The following is a 15,096-nucleotide window of genomic DNA, read 5'->3' as shown; positions in this document are numbered from 1 at the left end:
TCTCCCCGGACCCTGCATTCACTATATCCGCTCTCCCCGGACCCCGCATTCACTATATCCACTCTCCCCGGACCCTGCATTCACTATATCTGGTCTCCCCAGACCCTGCATTCACTATATCTGCTCACCCCGGACCCTGCATTCACTATATCTGGTCTCCCCAGACCCTGCATTCACTATATCCGCTCTCCCCGGACCCTGCATTCACTATATCCGCTCTCCCCGGACCCGCATTCACTATATCCGCTCTCCCCGGACCCTGCATTCACTATATCCGCTCTCCCCGGACCCTGCATTCACTATATCCGCTCTCCCCGGACCCTGCATTCACTATATCCGCTCTCCCCGGACCCTGCATTCACTATATCCGCTCTCCCCGGACCCTGCATTCACTATATCTGGTCTCCCCGAACCCTGCATTCACTATATCCGGTCTTTCTGGACCCTGCATTCACTATATCCGCTCTCCCTGGACCCTGCATTCACTATATCCGCTCTCCCTGGACCCTGCATTCACTACAGTTGTGACCAAAATTATTCAACCCCCACTGAAATTGAGTGTTTTGGCCAGTTTGACATTGCTTTTGATCATTCAGTCATCTTGCTTACATTTACATTAAAGAGGCACTTGTAGGTCAGACAAATATAACATAACAGTTATAATGAAATAACCACAAATGTCTTTTCTGTGCTCACAGCATTATCAGTTTTATTCAACCCCCAAGTGACATTCAATCTTAGTACTTAGTACAGCATCCTTTTACAGTTATAACAGCTTTTAAACGTGAAGCATAGCTTGACACAAGTGTCTTGCAGCGATCTACGGGTATCTTCGCCCATTCTTCATGGGCAAAGGCCTCCAGTTCAGTCACATTCTTAGGCTTGCGCACTGCAACTGCTTTCTTTAAGTCCCACCAGAGGTTCTCAATCGGATTTAAGTCTGGTGACTGCGATGGCCACTCCAAAATGTTCCAGCCTTTCCTCTGCAACCATGCTCTAGTGGACTTGGAGGTATGCTTGGGATCATTGTCCTGTTGAAAGGTCCAACGTCTCCCAAGCCTCAGGTGTGTGACGGACTGCATCACGTTTCCATCCAATATCTCCTGGTACTGAAGAGAATTCATGGTACCTTGCACACGCTGAAGCTTCCCTGTACCTGCAGAAGCAAAACAGCCCCAAAGCATGATTGACCCTCCACCATGCTTCACAGTAGGCAAGGTGTTCTTTTCATCATAGGCCTTGTTCTTCCTCCTCCAAACATAGCGTTGATCCATGGGCCCAAACAGTTCTAATTTTGTTTCATCAGTCCACAGAACACTATCCCACAACTTTTGTGGTTTGTCCACATGGCTTTTGGCATACTGCAGTCGACTCTTCTTATTCTTTGGAGACAGCAAGGGGGTACGCCTGGGAGTTCTGGCACGGAGGCCTTCATTACGCAGTGTGCGTCTTATTGTCTGGGCTGAAACTTCTGTACCCACATCTGACAAATCTTTTCTCAGTTCCTCAGCAGTCACACGGGGACTTCTCTCCACTCTACGCTTCAGGTAGCGCACAGCAGTCGAAGTCAGCATCTTCTTTCTGCCACGACCAGGTAGCGTTTCAACAGTGCCCTTTGCCTTGAATTTGCGAATGATGCTTCCTAAGGTGTCTCTTGGTATGTTTAACATCTTTGCAATCTTCTTATAGCCATTGCCCTTCCTGTGAAGAGAAATCACCTCTTCTCTTGTCTTCCTGGACCATTCTCTTGCCTTCACCATGTTTGTAACCACACCAGTAAATGTCTAGAAGGAGCTGAGTATCACAGTCATTTTAAAGCTGCCTAATTGGTGCTTATTATGCTTGATTGCTGCTCGGTGACATCCACAGGTGTTTTCAATACCTGATGGAAAGCACCTGTATGAACCTCTGTTCTTCAGAGTGGTAGTCTTTAAGGGGTTGAATAATTGTGGCAATGAAGAAACCACATAAGAACCATTTACTACTGTATTACATAAACAATTGATGTCATTTTAGTTGCATTTGGGTAGTTACAACGTCCTTGTAGGATTTGATTCTGAATACAATTCCAAATGTACACTATAGTCCCTAAACCCCTTTACAGCATTGGGGGTTGAATAATTTTGGTCACAACTGTATATCCGCTCTCCCTGGACCCTGCATTCACTATATCCGCTCTCCCTGGACCCTGCATTCACTATGTCCGCTCTCCCCGGACCCTGCATTCACTATATCCGCTCTCCCCGGACCCTGCATTCACTATATCCGCTCTCCCCGGACCCTGCATTCACTATATCCGCTCTCCCCGGACCCTGCATTCACTATATCCGCTCTCCCCGGACCCTGCATTCACTATATCCGCTCTCCCCGGACCCTGCATTCACTATATCTGCTCTCCCCGGACCCTGCATTCACTATATCTGGTCTCCCCGGACCCTGCATTCACTATATCCGCTCTCCCCGGACCCCGCATTCACTATATCTGCTCTCCCCGGACCCCGCATTCACTATATCTGCTCTCCCCGGACCCTGCATTCACTATATCTGCTCTCCCCGGACCCTGCATTCACTATATCTGGTCTCCCCGGACCCTGCATTCACTATATCTGCTCTCCCCGGACCCTGCATTCACTATATCTGCTCTCCCCGGACCCTGCATTCACTATATCTGCTCTCCCCGGACCCTGCATTCACTATATCTGCTCTCCCCGGACCCTGCATTCACTATATCTGCTCTCCCTGGACCCTGCAGAGGATTAACCCCTTATATTCCACAGTGAGTATACCAAGCATGCTTTACTGCATATACAGACTGATTGTACTGTTGTGGGTTTAGTAACACTTTAAGGTGTGACTATGAGCAAAATAAAAAAAAAATGACATATAATGCAGTCTGTCATTAGCACATCGTTTTTGTTTTTTTTTGGGTCCCCATAACCGTTTCTTTCTCGTCCATTGGGGGACACAGAAATTCCAATGCAATCGGGTTATACTGTTGTCTACAGGAGGATTAGACACAGGTAAACAGATAAAAGTTAGGCCAACCCCCAGACCACCACCACAGAAGGAGTGACTGAGCACTCCTGTCATCTGTTGGGTGAAGTGTCTCCCCCTGTGCTCTGCTTCGTGCCATGCAGCATAAAAGAAGCATCTCCTTACTGCTGCTTCTGCATTGCAAAAAAGCCAATTTGGATCTCTGATCCTTGGTCTGTACTTGCTGCCTGCCTTCAGTGATCATGGTAACCTCTGGCCACCTCAACCTCAGATGGCACCACCCGTCTGGGTATTGTGAGCACTTAAGGCTTGAGGTTGCCTCATATATCTCGAGCCTAACATTGCCTAAATGCCACACAGTCACAACACATCTAATTCTAGACACAGAGTGGACAGTCCTGCTGGCACGGGTTCCCCCAGTTCACACTCTATTAATGGATCCGGTGCTGCTTGCAGTGCACCTGCTAAAGTGTCCTGCATCTGCAGCATGGAGTCACGTTACTTACCAATCCTAGAATTTATCTCATCTTCAGAGTCTTCCCTGGCTTTGTTGGGTATGACCAACTCCTTTGAAGTTTGTTACAGTCAGGCAAGAATTTAAGTTCCAAATCACCCCGTTACTTGTTGACTCTTATCATGGGGGCCACAAGACTCTGATTTTCAGTCACTCCAGTCATTAGCGGACAAGGTTGCTTCCGCGTTATGGTCTTTTGCAATTACTCCCAAATTAGGAGACCTTTTGGCTCTTATTGAAACTAGAGAATTAGCCTATTACCTCGACCAGCGCTATCTCCAGTCTTGGGTACTTTGGAGCCTTCAAGGCCTCGGAGACTTTCATGGTGCACCTGCTGTTCCAAATCTGAGTTATGGTCTTTTTCAATAAGAGCCAAAAGGTCTCCTAATTTAGGAGTAATTGCAAAAGACCATAACTCGGACTTGGAACAGCAGGTGCACCATGAAAGTCTCCGAGGTCTTGAAGGCTCCAAAGTACCCAAGACTGGAGATAGCGCTGGTAGAGGTAATAAGTTAATGCTCTAGTTTCAGAGTAATACATACTTTATCAGTAAGAGTTAAAAGGTCTCCTAATTTGGGAGTAATTTCAAAAGTATGCATTACTCTGAAACTAGAACATTAGCCTATTACCTCTACCAGCGCTATCTCCAGTCTTGGGTTCTTTGGAGCCTTCAAGACCTCAGAGACTTTCATGGTGCACCTGCTGTTCCAAGTCTTCCTCTATGGAGTTTCGAAACACCCTGATAAGATGTTGCATATTCAAAGTGCTTATTAGTCTTGCATTTGTTTGATGAAGACTTTATAAAAATATAGTACTCTCACTTTGGATCCAGCAGAGTCCCACATTAACATGACGGCCACCTTTCCAGTGGAAGCTGTACCTATTTTGAAGGACCCAGCTGATAAGTCAGAAGCCCTCTCTAGAGCTCAGTTCTTCTTGGCAGGCCCTACTCTTCATCACACCTTAGTTGTGACCTTGCTTTTGACAAACCCTGGCTGATTGGGCAAAGTACATGAGAAGGGATCTTGCTTACTACTATGGTCATTCCCTTGATTTTAGAACTTTTGCAGCAAATAGGTGTAGCCTTAAAGTGTAAGTTCACCTTCTAACAAAAAAATGAAAAGAAGAACCAACACCGTACGCCTTCCCATCACCCCGGTGCTCACGATTCTGATTGGTCACATGCTGGCACATGACCACTTTGATCAATTGGATTCGCTCTGATCCGTCCCGGAAACACCCTACCTAAATACTGCGAGGAAGAGTGTGGCTTTCAAATTCCCAGGCCGCCGCATGGCCAGTGACCACTATTCACGGATGGAGGTAAGTTCAGTGGGGGCTGGGGTGGTGGGTAGGGTGTTGGGGGTTTGCTTTTTTTCATTTTTGTATGAGAAGGTGAACTTACACTTTAAGCAACAGATGTAATGGGCTGCTGGAGGTTTTTCATCCCATCTCTCACGTGGGTCTCATGTCAGTACACATGGAGACAGTATTTTAACCAAAATGTTGGACTGCGAAACCTGCGTTTAAAAAGAAACTGATCCAAATGCCCTTTTAGGTAAAACATCTCTTCAGATCCAATCTGGGTGCCATTATTAAGTATGCTAATGGTGGCAAGTGTACCCATGTTCCTCAGCTGAAGAAACTTAAGCCTCAGACCAGGAAGGCTCATACCTCGCTAGCAGTTAAGAAGTTAAGACCCATGTCCATGCCCCCAAACCTGGCTTCCAGTCTTAGTTCAAAATTTGACAAACTCTCTGAATGATGGTGCTCCCACTTTTCAAAGTGAGGGGATGATTGCTAACCTTTGTGAACACTTAGCTTGCATCTCAGATGTTTGGATGTGAGAGGAGGTTTCCAGAAGCTATAAGCTAGATTGAATCCTGGCTCCCTCTTTGGTTTTTCATCTTAAACCATCCTGTGTGACAAATTAGCATATATCCATCTAGCCCTCTTGGGCCTTCTGGGGCCATTGCCCCAGTTCCTTGGCAGAATGGTTTCAGGATATTTACTCCATCCTGTTTACAATTCCAAAACCCAAAGGAACCATCCACCCCATCTCAAAGCACTGCGTGTCTTTATTAGAGCTTAGAAATTCCATGTGGAATCAACCAGGTCTGTTATCGCCTCCATTCATATGGAGACTTTCTGGCTTCTGTGGACATTAAAGTCCAACTCCAAAATAAATGTCATTTGTGATCCTGTTTTATGGTTCCTTGCATTATTTGCATGGCTGTTGATGGCCAGGTGCTGAGAGACAGGGCATCTCTAGATCTGTGATACCTTGGCTATGAAGTCTACTTCTCTCAAGTTCAATCATTGTACCTGGAAGGCATGCGTCACTTGATGTGAGTCTTGGGGCTTGCACCCCAGGAGTTTCTGTGTGGAACAAATTCAGAATGCTGGTTTCCCATTCTGTCATCAAGATCCTTTGTGCAGAGGGTCGATTTATTGCTCCCCCCATCCTTTCCTCTATCACTCAGCAGGATCTGTATCTGGTTCTCTCTACACTTCAGAGTTGCCATTTTTGCAGGAGGTCTCGAAGCCTGGTTGAACCGCTGGGACTCGCTAGTGCATGGCCCTGGATGAGAGACTTTGCTTTTTTGGATTCTCCAGATTTCTTTTGAGGCTCTTTTCAGTGCTGTCCAAGCACTTGGCATCAAATTCTTTTCTACTCTTCCCCCTTTTTTTTTCCTTCCTCCAGGGACTGCTGGCCTCGCTGTTTTATCCTTCCTTTTCCCCCCTCTTCTTTTTCTGTTTGCTCTTTTTTTTTCCACCCCCTCTTATCCCCCTACTTCCTCCAATTGGTTATTCAATACATTATTTGCAGCTTTATGTTGTTTCCTTTCCAGTATACTTTGCGAGGTGATACCCTCTCCTTAGCTTTTTTTTGCCCTCGGGGCCCTTTGGGTGACCCCGGTATTTTTTACTAGCTTATATCTGGTTGCATTCATATTTCCATGTTTATATGCATATGCTGGAGGCCATACTGGTCGCCTCCCGCAGGGGTATTGTGACGGGAGTCCCTTTCGGTGGGGGGCCCATGGAACACAGCTCACTTTGGAGAGGTGGGGAGACCCCTGTCTCAGCTCCCCATATCCTTCTTATGTGTAAGTCACCCTGTGCCTGTTAGGGGTACAGGGTGATCTGTCCTAATATTGGGGTGGGGGGTTGTTGATTGTTTAATGCCATGTGGTTGCATCCCATTGTTGTATTGTGTGTCTTGCTTGGGAGAAAACTATTATGGGATGTATGTGTTTATGTGTATTAGCTTAGTGGGGGGGGATGGGGGGGTGTCTACAGCAGCCCTCCCTCCTGATGGGACTGTCTGCTGGTGTGAAGTTTGAATACCTGTGTGTCTCTAGATGCTAAGTGTAGGTTGCCCCGCCCTGTGTCCTTATGCAGGGAGGGGGGATTGCCCCCTGAGTGTGTAAAAAGCCAGTTTGAGTTCAAATAAAGAGTTCCATGTTCAGCCAGATTGGTGTCGTCTAGTCTTGTACATGGGTTGAATTACAAACAAATTTCTTTTTAGAAAATCAGAAATTTTGTGCATTTTATTATCATATGGTCCCACAATTGATTTCGAAATCTGACCAACCAAGCCTTTAAAGTGTTACTAAACCCACAACAGTACAATCAGTCTGTATATGCAGTAAAGCATTCTTGTTATTCTCACTGTGGAACCTAAGGGGTTGTCTAAAAACGCTGTTTGATCCTGTCTTCTCTGATCCTCCCCTTCTTCCAGTGTCCCCCTCTTATCTCCTGATAAGACATATAGTGTGGAGACCTCTGTACATGCTCAGTTTGTTGTGTATTGCTAGAGAGGTTGTTTTTTTTTTTTCTTGGGAGAGTGATCAGCACAGGGCCAATCAGCACTGTTCAAACAAAGGTCCGGGGTCCTGCATCCACCTAGAGCAGAAAGAAAGCTCCTCCCACAAGCTGTAACGTGCTCTGTTGGACACTGATAGAAGTCACAAGATTGTTATATACTGCTGAGGAGAAAAGGTATTTAGCATTTTATATTTACTAAAATAATTGAAGTTCCATGTGTGTACTGTGGGAGACCAGATATAGTGAATGCAGGGTCCGGGGAGAGCGGATATAGTGAATGCAGGGTCCGGGGAGAGCGGATATAGTGAATGCAGGGTCCGGGGAGAGCGGATATAGTGAATGCGGGGTCCGGGGAGAGCGGATATAGTGAATGCGGGGTCCGGGGAGAGCGGATATAGTGAATGCGGGTTCCGGGGAGACCGGATATAGTGAATGCGGGGTCCGGGGAGAGCGGATATAGTGAATGCGGGGTCCGGGGAGACCGGATATAGTGAATGCGGGGTCCGGGGAGACCGGATATAGTGAATGCGGGGTCCGGGGAGACCGGATATAGTGAATGCAGGGTCCGGGGAGACCGGATATAGTGAACGCGGGGTCCGGGGAGAGCGGATATAGTGAACGCGGGGTCCGGGGAGAGCGGATATAGTGAACGCGGGGTCCGGGGAGAGCGGATATAGTGAACGCGGGGTCCGGGGAGAGCGGATATAGTGAACGCGGGGTCCGGGGAGAGCGGATATAGTGAACGCGGGGTCCGGGGAGAGCGGATATAGTGAACGCGGGGTCCGGGGAGAGCGGATATAGTGGATGAAGAGTCCGGGGTTTAGTAACACTTTAATTTCACGTCATGTTGCTTCAGAAAATCATTTTTGGTGGCCAGAATTTCTTTTCTTTCCAGGTCACAGCTCACGCTCATTTCTTTTTCAGTTACATTTCTTGCACGATTCTTTCATCATTGATTAGAAATTCATTTGTTTTTTTAACAAAAAATTTCCAACATACCCAATCACTCAAATTCAATGGTTGCTCGAAAATCGGCCATTGCTGTGGCCCACTAATAGTGCAAAGTTTGAACAAAAATTCTTAGAAACATTTTTTAAATTCTTTTGGAATTGGACCCGTGTATGGCCGGCTTTATTCTGCAAGAAACCCTTTCTGGTTTTGCAAATGGACAAAATGGTGCTGAGGCCAAGGACCTCATGATTGTTTAAGGTACTCTAGTTTCTGCCTTTCACCTCACGATGGTGTTTTGTTTCCGTATGTTGGGCTCCAGAAGGAATCTCCCTCCAGTGACTGGATGGGGTTCGCTCTGTGAGAGTCTTTCAGCCACGGATTCCTTTAGTAAGGTTCATTCTTGTTCCACCATCTCTGGGGGAGTCAGGCAGAACCTCCGGAGATGACCTTGTTGGTGTGCTGGACCTTCATCATGATCAAATAGGCAGACTGAGGCAGGACCTAGACCAGAATGTAATGCTTTACTACAGTGGAGATGGTGGATACTGGGGTGTCTGGAAGGTGAAACGTTTTCCCCGGAATTCTTCTTTAAGCTTTGCTTTAGGAAATCGCTTTATTTTTGTGGAGGGTAATATAGTTCCTTTTTGTACCGCTCACCATAAACTGATGGTAATAAACCTGTAATGGACAGTGTGCTCCTGAAACAAGCAGAGACTGAATCCTTCTTCTTTCCTTCAGGATACAGAATATGCGAATGATAGATGGAAAGCCTGAGTACAGGAATGGATTGGTGAGTGGATTTACATTGTTGGATGTTGCAGTTCAAACACCTATATTTAAATGATGGCCAGCTTATGACGATTGAAGGAGCCCCCGAACAGTGACAAGTATTTCAGGAGAGGAGAGTTAGAGGAAGGAGCGGAGTCCTCCATCAGAGCAGAGTATTTCAGGAGAGGAGCGCTATAGAGGAAGGAGCGGAGTCCTCCAGCAGAGCAGAGTATTTCAGGAGAGGAGCGCTATAGAGGAAGGAGCGGAGTCCTCCAGCAGAGCAGAGTATTTCAGGAGAGGAGAGTTATAGAGGAAGGAGCGGAGTCCTCCAGCAGCGCAGAGTATTTCAGGAGAGGAGCGCTATAGAGGAAGGGGCGGAGTCCTCCAGCAGAGCAGAGTATTTCAGGAGAGGAGCGCTATAGAGGAAGGAGCGGAGTCCTCCAGCAGTGCAGAGTTTTTCAGGAGAGGAGAGTTATAGAGGAAGGAGCGGAGTCCTCCAGCAGCGCAGAGTATTTCAGGAGAGGAGCGCTATAGAGGAAGGAGCGGAGTCCTCCAGCAGTGCAGAGTATTTCAGGAGAGGAGAGTTATAGAGGAAGGAGCGGAGTCCTCCAGCAGTGCAGAGTATTTCAGGAGAGGAGAGTTATAGAGGAAGGAGCGGAGTCCTCCAGCAGTGCAGAGTATTTCAGGAGAGGAGAGTTATAGAGGAAGGAGCGGAGTCCTCCAGCAGAGCAGAGTATTTCAGGAGAGGAGAGCTATAGAGGAAGGAGCGGAGTCCTCCATCAGAGCAGAGTATTTCAGGAGAGGAGAGTTATAGAGGAAGGAGCGGAGTCCTCCAGCAGTGCAGAGTATTTCAGGAGAGGAACGTTGGATAGAGAAAGGAGCAGAGTCCTGCAGCAGTGCAGAGTATTTCAGGAGAGTTATAGAGGAAGGAGTAGAGTCCTCCCAGAAGAGCAGAGTATTACAGGAGAGGAGCACTATAGAGGAAGGAGCGGAGTCCTCCAGTAGAGCAGAGTATTTTAGGAGAGGAGAGTTAGAGGAAGGAGCAGAGCAGAGTATTTCAGGAAAGGAAGGAGCAGAGTCCTCCAGCAGAGCAGAGTATTTTAGGAGAGAGGAAGGTTAGAGGAAGGAGCAGTGTGTTTCAGGAGAGGAAGGAGCAGAGTCCTCCAGCAGTATATAGTATTTCAGGAAAGGAAGGAGCAGAGTCCTCCAGCAGAGCAGAGTATTTTAGGAGAGGAGGGTTAGAGGAAGGAGCAGAGCAGAGTATTTCAGGAGAGGAAGGAGCAGAGTCCTCCAGCAGTGCAGAGTATTTCAGGAGAGGAGAGTTATAGAGGAAGGAGCAGAGTCCTCCAGCAGTCCAGAGTATTTCAGGAGAGGAGAGTTATAGAGGAACAAGCAGAGTCCTTCAGTGGTGAAGATGATTTCAGGAGAGGAGAGTTAGAGGAAGGAGCAGAGTATTTCAGAAAGGAAGTAGCAGAGTCCTCCAGCAGTGCAGAATATTTCAGGAGGGGAGAGTTAGAGGAAGGAGCAGAGTCCTCCAGTAGAGCAGAGTATTTTAGGAGAGGAGGGTTAGAGGAAGGAGCAGAGCAGAGTATTTCAGGAAAGGAAAGAGCAGAGTCCTCCAGCAGTGCAGAGTATTTCAGGAAGGGAGCGTTATAGAGGAATGAGCAGACTCCTCTAGCAGAGCAGAGTATTTCAGGAGAGGAGCGCTATAGAGGAAGGAGCGGAGTCCTCCAGCAGCGCAGAGTATTTCAGGAGAGGAGCGCTATAGAGGAAGGAGCGGAGTCCTCCAGCAGTGCAGAGTATTTCAGGAGAGGAGAGTTATAGAGGAAGGAGCGGAGTCCTCCAGCAGTGCAGAGTATTTCAGGAGAGGAGAGTTATAGAGGAAGGAGCGGAGTCCTCCATCAGAGCAGAGGATTTCAGGAGAGGAGAGCTATAGAGGAAGGAGCGGAGTCCTCCATCAGAGCAGAGTATTTCAGGAGAGGAGAGTTATAGAGGAAGGAGCGGAGTCCTCCAGCAGTACAGAGTATTTCAGGAGAGGAACGTTGGATAGAGAAAGGAGCAGAGTCCTGCAGCAGTGCAGAGTATTTCAGGAGAGTTATAGAGGAAGGAGTAGAGTCCTCCCAGAAGAGCAGAGTATTACAGGAGAGGAGCGCTATAGAGGAAGGAGTGGAGTCCTCCAGTAGAGCAGAGTATTTTAGGAGTGGAGAGTTAGAGGAAGGAGCAGAGCAGAGTATTTCAGGAAAGGAAGGAGCAGAGTCCTCCAGCGGAGCAGAGTATTTTAGGAGAGAGGTAGGTTAGAGGAAGGAGCAGTGTGTTTCAGGAAAGGAAGGAGCAGAGTCCTCCAGCAGAGCAGAGTATTTTAGGAGAGGAGGGTTAGAGGAAGGAGCAGAGCAGAGTATTTCAGGAGAGGAAGGAGCAGAGTCCTCCAGCAGTCCAGAGTATTTCAGGAGAGGAGAGTTATAGAGGAACAAGCAGAGTCCTTCAGTGGTGAAGATGATTTCAGGAGAGGAGAGTTAGAGGAAGGAGCAGAGTATTTCAGAAAGGAAGGAGCAGAGTCCTCCAGCAGTGCAGAATATTTCAGGAGGGGAGAGTTAGAGGAAGGAGCAGAGTCCTCCAGTAGAGCAGAGTATTTTAGGAGAGGAGGGTTAGAGGAAGGAGCAGAGCAGAGTATTTCAGGAAAGGAAAGAGCAGAGTCCTCCAGCAGTGCAGAGTATTTCAGGAAGGGAGCGTTATAGAGGAATGAGCAGACTCCTCTAGCAGTGCAGAGTATTTCAGGAGAGGAAGGTGCAGAGTCCTTCAGCAGTGCAGAGTATTTCAGGAGAGGAAGGAGTAGACTCCTCCAGCAGTGCAGAGTATTTCAGGAGAGGAAGGAGCAGAGTCCTTCAGCAGTGCAGAGTATTTCAGGAGAAGGGGTTATAGAAGAAGGAGCAGAGCCCTCCAGCAGAGTATTTCAGGAGAGGAGAGTTTTAGAGGAAGGAGCAGAGCCCTCCCTCAGAGCAGAGTATTTCAGGAGAGGAAGGAGCAGAGTCCTCCAGCAGAGCAGAGTATTTCAGGAGAGGAAGGAGCAGACTCCTCCAGCAGAGCAGAGTATTTCAGGAGAGGAAGGAGCAGACTCCTCCAGCAGAGCAGAGTATTTCAGGAGAGGAAGGAGCAGAGTCCTCCAGCAGAGCAGAGTATTTCAGGAGAGGAAGGAGCAGAGTCCTCCAGCAGAGTATTTCAGGAGAGGAAGGAGCAGAGTCCTCCAGCAGAGTATTTCAGGAGAGGAAGGAGCAGAGTCCTCCAGCAGAGCAGAGTATTTCAGGAGAGGAAGGAGCAGAGTCCTCCAGCAGAGCAGAGTATTTCAGGAGAGGAAGGAGCAGAGTCCTCCAGCAGAGTATTTCAGGAGAGGAAGGAGCAGAGTCCTCCAGAAGCAGAAAGCCATGATCTGAGGTTCCACTTTGTTGACAAACATTTGTTTTCATATGTTTTCTTTCTTCTGCTCATCTATAAAACTCTCGCCCCCCTCCCAGGATGTCCTTATGAAGGTGGTGCGGTATGAAGGATTCTTCAGCCTCTGGAAAGGCTTCACCCCTTACTACGCCCGGCTGGGACCCCACACTGTTCTGACCTTCATCTTCCTAGAACAGATGAACAAATACTATAAGAAGTTTTTCCTGAGTGGATGATAAGACTTTGCACCCCCATTTATTTATCTGGCATACAGACCCACATCCTGGAACCAATTTCCCCCATCCCCCTCCTCCTACCAAGCAAATGACAAAGGGAGTCCCAAAACATCCCCTGGGCCCTTTTGGTTTACATTGTGTAACAAGTGTGCAATAGCGGGGGAGGGGGCTCTGTCTTAATAAGTCGCTTTAAAGCAGAACTCCGTTAAGCACTTAATGTGACCCCCATTGTATTTTTTTGAAAGACCCAACAATTTTTATAGTGCCCCCATGGCTTTAAACGCCGGGTACATGTGCATACATTTGACACTGTTTATTTTGCTCTTAGAAAATGCACAACCCTTTCTGTGGTGGAGGGGGGAGTCTATTTGTGGTGGCTTTAGCAGCCAGGCACACTTTTTGTAAATTTTAGGCTCCAACGCATAGCTTATGAAGGTGTCTGGTACCAAAACTGCATTTTAGATACTCTCCTACCTTGCCAGGAGATGAGGCTATAGTATTAGTGATGTCCAAAGCCTTTTGTTCTCAAAAAACACATCTTGCTTTTTGGGTTTTCTTAGTTAGACTGGTGTTCTTCTTTCTATGTCTGCACAATCACACAGGGGTCTCTCTCTGCAGCAAAGAGTTACCGCAATTTAAAGGGGAACTCCGGACTGGTATGACACATGGGCAGGAGAAGCAGAAAACGCATAGTATGTAATTTATTGGCACCTCTAGCAATCATCCAATCTGCTTCCTCGACATTGCCAAGTTCTGAGACCTGCAGTCAGAGCTACTGTCTTCTCCCAACTAGGAGGAGCCTCTCACAGCAAGGGAGGGGAGTCTCAGTGAAGGAGGAGCTTCCACAGCAAGGGAGGCGAATCTCAGTGAAGGAAGAGCTTCCACAGCAAGGGAGGGGACTTTCAGTGATGGAGGAGCTTCCACAGCAAGGGAGGGGACTTTCAGTGATGGAGGAGCTTCCACAGCAAGGGAGGGGACTTTCAGTGATATAGGAGCTTCCACAGCAAGGGAGGGGACTTTCAGTGATGGAGGAGCTTCCACAGCAAGGGAGGGGACTCTCAGTGAAGGAGGAACTTCCAAAGCAAGGGAGGGGACTTTCAGTGAAGGAGGAGCTTCCACTGCAAGGGAGGGGACTTTCAGTGAAGGAGGAACTTCCACAGCAAGGGAGGGAACTTTCAGTGAAGGAGGAGCTCCCACAGCAAGGAGGGGACTTTCAGTGAAGGAGGAGCTTCCACAGCAAGGGAGGGACCTCTTGAGTGAGAAAGTGCCTTCCATAGTGAGGGAGCAGCACTACTGAAGCAAGATTTACCATAGACCGAGGACATAGAGGTGAGCATAATCTACCCACTGCAGTATTCCTGCTTCTTCTACCCAGTTTCCACCAAATCCTCACTTAGCTATATTCATCAGAACGGAGTTCTCCTTTAAATGGTTATTTTGGAGCGACCTCAGCCAAAGCCATCCTATTTTTTTATCGACTGTTTCTTGAGACGGTTTCTTTGTTGGGGTATTATATTATTATTGCTGATAAATTATATTTATGGAAAGCGAAATGCAGACCTGTAACTTCTTATGAACGACGAGATTCCAGTATATAAACTGCGATTTGTCCTTATTATTCGGTCATGCTTTTGTTTTCTTTACTTTTTATTTTTGCGGCTTGAAATCTACACCTAACACCACCTACTGCTCATATTGACTTGTTGAAAAGTGAAATGTGTTTATTAAAAAAAAAAAACAATTATAATAATCCTGCTTTTATAAATAAAGCTGAATTTGGGTACAGAAACTTAAATATAAATTCATTCTGTGTGTACCAAATGCCTTTGCAAACCCAGGTATCATTTTGTAAAGGTAGCAGTGACATCACTGTGCTATACAAAGCCTATGCAGATGTCACAGCTGTGGGAGGGACCCAGGAGGCCCAACCCGCTATAAACTATCTGTAGACAGGAGGGGGCGGAGACGAGACCAGTCACTCTGCACATGGAGAGAGAGAAGCAGTGACCGGTCTCTATTACAGGAAAAAAGGTTTTAGGATTACTGCAACAAGCCTGGAATTAGTCCACAAAGCACACCAAGGTTCGACTCCGACTACACATGACTCTTGTATTTACAATACAAAATGCATTTTTTTAAACTGGATTTCAGCTTTAGGGCCCATGTACACTGCAGCTGATAAACTCACGTTTAGGAGCTGTTGAGCGTTTTTTTCAGCAGCCCCTGAACTCCCCCTAATGTTTTCCTATGTGTCCATGTACACTATGACGTTTACAGGCACTTGAGTTTACAGTCGTTTTTTTGAGCACAGAAAATTTGCGTGCAGCGGTCGATTTTATCAGCGTTTCAAATGCAAAACGCTTGTAAATGCTG

General features: G+C 47.3%; 1 protein-coding gene across 1 annotated transcript in view; it reads left to right on the top strand.

Annotated features, from left to right (window-relative positions):
• SLC25A11 (solute carrier family 25 member 11) overlaps window positions 1-14,512 on the top strand; it is a 45,950-nt gene extending 31,438 nt beyond the window's left edge. The window contains exons 7-8 of the mRNA XM_089688970.1: window positions 9,029-9,080; window positions 12,568-14,512. Coding sequence (XP_089545096.1) covers window positions 9,029-9,080; window positions 12,568-12,723 — 208 coding nt within the window. The 3' untranslated portion in view covers window positions 12,724-14,512. The remainder of the gene's footprint in view (window positions 1-9,028; window positions 9,081-12,567) is intronic.
• Window positions 14,513-15,096: the final 584 nt, after the last annotated feature.

Source organism: Staurois parvus, unplaced genomic scaffold, assembly GCF_062004578.1.
Source record: "Staurois parvus isolate SC_StPar_1 unplaced genomic scaffold, SC_StPar_1.0 ptg000463l, whole genome shotgun sequence".
Taxonomy (NCBI): Eukaryota; Metazoa; Chordata; class Amphibia; order Anura; family Ranidae; genus Staurois; species Staurois parvus.
The sequence above is the reverse complement of the archived record's forward strand: the minus strand, read 5'-3'. Positions and strand labels throughout refer to the sequence as shown.